General features: G+C 46.1%; 1 protein-coding gene across 2 annotated transcripts in view; it reads right to left on the bottom strand.

Moving 5' to 3' along the window:
- Nucleotides 1–201: 201 nt before the first annotated feature.
- Nucleotides 202–5,735, bottom strand: part of PDPK1 (3-phosphoinositide dependent protein kinase 1) — an 81,359-nt gene continuing 75,825 nt past the window's right edge. For both annotated transcript variants that reach the window (XM_084760959.1, XM_084760958.1), the window contains exons 14-15: nucleotides 2,698–5,726; nucleotides 202–2,664 (exon numbers count right to left, since the gene is read on the bottom strand). In XM_084760959.1, the coding sequence (XP_084617085.1) occupies nucleotides 5,610–5,726 (117 nt within the window). In that variant the 3' untranslated portion in view covers nucleotides 202–2,664; nucleotides 2,698–5,609. The remainder of the gene's footprint in view (nucleotides 2,665–2,697; nucleotides 5,727–5,735) is intronic.

Below are 5,735 nucleotides of genomic sequence, written 5' to 3'. Positions count from 1 at the left end.
TAATACAGTCCCCTGAGTTGTCCCGCCCATAGGTCCTCCCTAGTAAAGTGCCCGCCCAGTCCTCATGTGCAAAGCGGAAGTTCCGGCTCGAGAAGCAGGCCGGAGATAGCCGCTTCCGGCCAAAGCAAGCCTCGGGTTCTCACAGGGTTCGCCGCCTCTGGCTCCGCCCCCGCCCAAAAAGGATCCAGAACCGCGAACGTGTACACTCTACATGCTTTTTATTACAAGACTACCGAGCATACAAGGGAAATCCATCATCCTGTAATTACATCTAAAGCACTGATATTTGGAAAAAAAAGGAAAAAATTGTTTCATTAAATTATATGATTAAACCATGACCAAATAGAAAATTTATATAATAAAGCCAGGAAAAAAGTTGTAAAATATAGTTTACAATAATTATTCACATTCAAGGCTGTACATCAATACATACAACAACGTGGCCCCAAACATGAATTCAATCCAAATAATTCATATATTAGAATTTAAATAACACAGACTGAACTAGAGGCCGACAAAAGCCAGCAAATAACCTTATATAAGAATAAAAATACAAAAGTGTATATCCTAGTATCATTGCATTATCTGTTTTCATAAGTATTTTTAATTTTTGCTTTGCCTGTACATCACAGTTACAGCTACAGACCAGGTAGAGAATATTACACATGTTCTAACTGACTGCCACCAACCTGAACGACAGCAATAGACTATTGATTCATCCTACTGTACGTGGCTATGGAACAGCCGCAGCAGCTCTAAATACTTGTAACAGTTTAATTTGTCAATGTCCAATCACACTATGGTCTTAATGGAGGCTTTCACCTGCACAACAACCCACGTGTAGTCATTTAACCCAGATGATTAAACTAGGGTGTACTACATGGGGAGGGAAAGGACTTTTAAAAACTTCTGTACAGTTTGGATTCTTTGTTTGGAAGAAATGGAGTTACAGGGAATTTTCAGGTATTCACATTGGCTAATTCATTTGCTCACCACTGCAAAAGTGCGTTGACAGAAACAGCTTCCTTCCTAGGCCACTTTTCCACAGACAATCCTGATTTTATAACCCTGAAATATTAAGCCAGAAGCCAGTTATCTTCAGAGGCTCCGAGAGTGGTCCCAGCCCTGTCTAATCTTGTCAGGGCCCATGTCATACATTCTACTTAAGAGGTGCTACACCCATTGGCGTCACTGTCAGCTAATGTTGGCTTCTGCATTAAAACAAATGGAAAAAGTGCATGGCAGCATCTTCACCATACGCAAGAATTGCTGCAGCCCCCCAAGTCTCAGCTATGAACACCCTGGATCTACGGAGCAGTGGGGAGCCTTGAGGCATCAGAGGAGGGCAGGGAGCTGATTTCTGCACATCTTGAGCCCTAGGTTCTGGTAGAGTCAAGTAACACTGAGTATGGTGCCCAGAAAAATCTCTGCTACATGTTTCAAAATTGAATCAACAGGCCCCACCCAACAAAGATAAAGATACAACCCAACTCAAATATCATAGTTACCTGCAGTACTGCAGCACACAGGGAGGACGTTTACATAAGCATCAGCTGGAAAACCCAACCTCAGCAATGAAAAAGCCTGGCTACTGTGCTGTCCTGAACCACTCAAGACCTGAGGAGGGGTGGAGCAAGAATACAACTGTACTTTTGGTAAAACCCAATCATCTACGTGGTTTCTTTTCCAAGAAGAGCTTTATTACTTTGCTTTGCTACTGATCCCCAAATGGCCCAAATGCACTTTGAGTTTATAAACTTAATTATGAATTACCCATTAGGCATGTGGCAAGGTCAGCTCAACACTTTATCTCTGCTAGCTGTGTAGAAGCAGATTCAGTACCATTGTGGACACAAAATACAAGATTCTGAAAACATCACCAAGCACTTGGAAGCCATAGCAGCAAGGATGGAAGAGAAGTAACATGCATGACCAGATTCTTGCAATGAAAATAAAGAAACTGGCTTTTGGAAAAACTCTGTCACAAAAGAATCTGCAATAATGACATTTTAGCATTAAAAAAAAAAAAGAGCAGTCATAGTTAAAAGTTTATTGGGAACACACTGCTTAGCAACAACTGATGTGTTCAAAATCTGTAGGACAAGAGGAAGGAGGGTTTGTAACTGGAACTCAGAGCATCTAAATGTCAGACTGAGGAGGAGGAATAGCTGTAAAATGAACAAATTCTTTGACCCCCAAAATACCACTTGCAGGTACATGAGGGAGGGGGAAAATTCAGAATAAAAATCAAAGATTTATAAGTATATTCACCACAGCATTATTTAAATAGCAAACAAACACACACCCACACACATACACACAAAGGAAACTTAAAAACCACCTGAATGTTTTACAACAGGGAAACAATTGGATAACTTATAAATTTACAACCATTTGACTCTGTAATTATTAAAAACGTGCTTTTGAAGAACTACTCATGGCATGGAGAAATGCTTAAGTCAAGTGAAAAGGCTGGATGCAAAATGACGAATGTTGCATGTGTTCCCAGTTTGGTTTAAAAAGCAAACAAGGACTAAGGATGCAGCTCAGTGGTAGAGCACTTGTGTAGCACTCCTGAGTCCCCCAACTCAGTTCCCAGCACTGGAACAAGAAGAAGAAGAAAGGTGGGAAGAACAGGATCTATACCAAAATGCTCACAGTGGTCTCTGAATGACGGGCCTTTCTTTTTTCTTTAACTTTCAGAAAACAGACATTACTTTAAAGAAAGCACACAATTACCTACGCCCCTCTTGCTGGCACTGGGAGTCTGTGCCACACAACTATCTGCAAGGTTATTTCAAGCTTGGATCACAAACACGAGGGTGGCCCAAGAAGGAAGCTTCTACTAATTCCAGCCTAACACAGGCCATCCTTCTCAAAGTGGTTTTGCTGCATCTACCAGGTAATAGCTCAGAATGACAGCTGAGCCATGATGACATTCCCTGGAGTGGAGAGACTCAGCTCTACACGGGGATGCCCACTGCCCCGCTGGAGTGCAGAACAAGTGCAAATGACCCTTTCCAGCTAAGCTTCATCTGTGACACCAAGAAAAGGCAGGGCTCACTGGGCTCAGCTCACTGGGCTCAGTCCATTGTACCTAGGAAGGAGAAGCCAGAAGCAGCATTTAACTTGCTACCTATCCTTGCCATTCTTAGGGCAAAGACAGGACTTCTGCAACTACTAACAGAGCATTTCTTTCCTTAGAAATATCCTGCATATACCGTTTTACACACACACACACACACACACACACACACACACACACACACGCTGCACAAACTAACACCCACATCCTGTCCTACAATGTAAGGCACCTGCACACTGGGTGACGGCTCTAAGGATGACTGGAAAAACTGAAAGTGATCTAAGTCAGGGCAAGAAAAGAACGTACATGGTTCTTCAAAGAAAAAAAATTTTAAGAAAAAGAGGACAATAAGGACAAAGGTGACCTGGGAAGAGTTTAGCTGGTGTAGCATGGGGCAGTCATGGTGGCCACACACTACCAGTTCAGCTGAACCCTGATTTTGGAGGTTAGGATGGTAAAGCCCAGGAGGTAGCATTGCTCTCCAGGGAAGGACACAAGAGAGGACTCTTCCACACAGCCAGCCAGATGGTCTAATTCAAGCCAAGCCTCAGTCCCAAGTGGTCCCCTGTAGTTAAGTGCCCTCAGAAATGCCTTCCCTGTGTTTGCATGATGTGAGAGGCAGGAAGCCACTCTTTACATGTGCAGACACAGGATAAAGGACACTTCTGAGGGCTAAATAGCCACAAGGCGTGAACAAGAACAGGACTCAAGGAAGAAACAGCCAAATGTACTGAGCTAATACAGGCTCTTACAAACCAGGAGAAAGAGTGCCCACTTTCACTCACAGGCTGACAGCATGCCAGGCCATACCTATTCCCTGGATCCTACAGGCAGGTTGAGGTCCTGTTCCTGAGTCTAAAGAAAACCTCTGTTCCCATCCAGCACCCCTGCCATGGCATGATGGCAGGCTTTTCATCTACACCCCAGCTTAAGAGAACCACTCTTATTGTTAAATGTTTGAGAATAGAATCTTTCCCCTCTCAGTTTGGGTGGCCAGACCCACAGGCAGTCACTGTGGACAGAACTGGGGTGATCTCTGTGTGGGCATTGGGGGCACCTTGTGAAAGTCAACAGAAATGACAAAATTGTTGTTGCCTTTGGGACATGGGAGTCAGAGGTGTTGGTGTGAGCAGGCTGTGAAGGTATCTACTTTTCTCCACTAGATACCAAGGGCTACCACCCTTCAGGGACATCCTAGTCACAGAGAGGTACAGCCAAGTCCCTTCCTTGGAAGCATTCTGCAAGAAGTGTCAAAATATCCCGGGCCATCTGTATTACAGAGGAAAGTGCTGCCACTTAGCATCAGAGAAGTATCCCAATACTGACATGGATGCCAGCACATGCAGGCTCAGGTTAAGTGGGCTATCCCTGTGAGCCAAGACAGCGGTGACCTTCTTTCCAGACACCTTGTGATAGCAGGTGACCATGCAACATGAGGCTCTTAGATTTTTAACAGTTGTAAAAACCAAGCTAGCTGAGTTATCCATAGCATCAACAGGTGTATGTCAGGCTGGGAGGGAGACTGGCACACATCCTGTGACTTTTTCAGCCCCTGTCTCATGGGGCATGTAGCCAGAACATTTAAACCTGTGCAGACACTCCCAGGAAGGCCTGCTGCCCCACATTTCCACATGGAAGCTGTGGCCCAGGCTGGATGCCCTATGGTAGCTCTAGCCTTGCCCAGGTACAAGCCAGGACTGTGTATGTGGTAATATGTACTTGGTGTTAGCTAGGTGCTGGTGTGACAGCACTCCTCCAAGACACTTGCTTGGCCGGGTGTCCATCTCACTGGATAAACTGCTAGAAGTGGGACGCCGGAGCCCAGTGAGAGCCCTGTACCTACAGCGGCCTGCATACTTCTCACCACTTCTCACCACGCAGCCTGCCCACTGTAAGGCAGGAACCACAGAAATCTGCCACCAGACTCACACCTGACCACATCTCTAGGGCCAGACAAGGGACTCAAGGAAGGGAGGACACACACACAAGCCAGGGGCCCTATACCCACACTAAGCTGGTGACTACTCTAACAGAGGAGTGAAGAGGCTCCCAGTGATGGATTCTGCAACAAATAGGGTAGGCAGAAAGAGCCAGATACACCCGGTCCCTCAGTCACAGCAGGAGCTGTGTTTACCAGGTGGGGAAGGGCAGAAGCAGGCATGCGGTTCCTGTGGATGCTAGGAGGGGCTGGTGATGCCAAATCTGGCCACTGGTCTGGGCAGAAGCTGGGCTACCGTGCAAGGAGCTGGGTCTCCATGGCCACAGCAGCACATGGAAGCCACCACAGAGCACAGAGAACAAGCAAAGCGACCCTGAATTCCTGTTTGTTGGTTATTTCTTTTGTTCTTTGTGTGGTTGGGCTCTTTTTTTCTTCTTTTCTTTTAAATAAAAAAGCTGCAAGGTTTCTGCCATCTATGTTCTCCTTGAGATGGCTGGCAGGTGGTCTGGAAGCGTCCTGGGTGGCGGCCGAGCCGCGCTGGGGCAGGTGTCCTGGCAGCGATAGGCAGCCCGGCCGCAGGCCATGTCACTGCACAGCAGCATCTGGATGGCTCTGGTACCGCTGCCTCCAAACCTCCTGGATCTTTCTGCACCACTTGTGAGCATTCCCGCTTGGATCCATCAGGTAATATGTTCTGTTAGGCTGCAAAGA

Source organism: Acomys minous (assembly GCF_964271855.1).
Source record: "Acomys minous genome assembly, chromosome: 16".
Classification (NCBI taxonomy): Eukaryota; Metazoa; Chordata; class Mammalia; order Rodentia; family Muridae; genus Acomys; species Acomys minous.
Note: the sequence above shows the minus strand (reverse complement) of the source record. Positions and strands in the feature narration are given on the sequence as shown.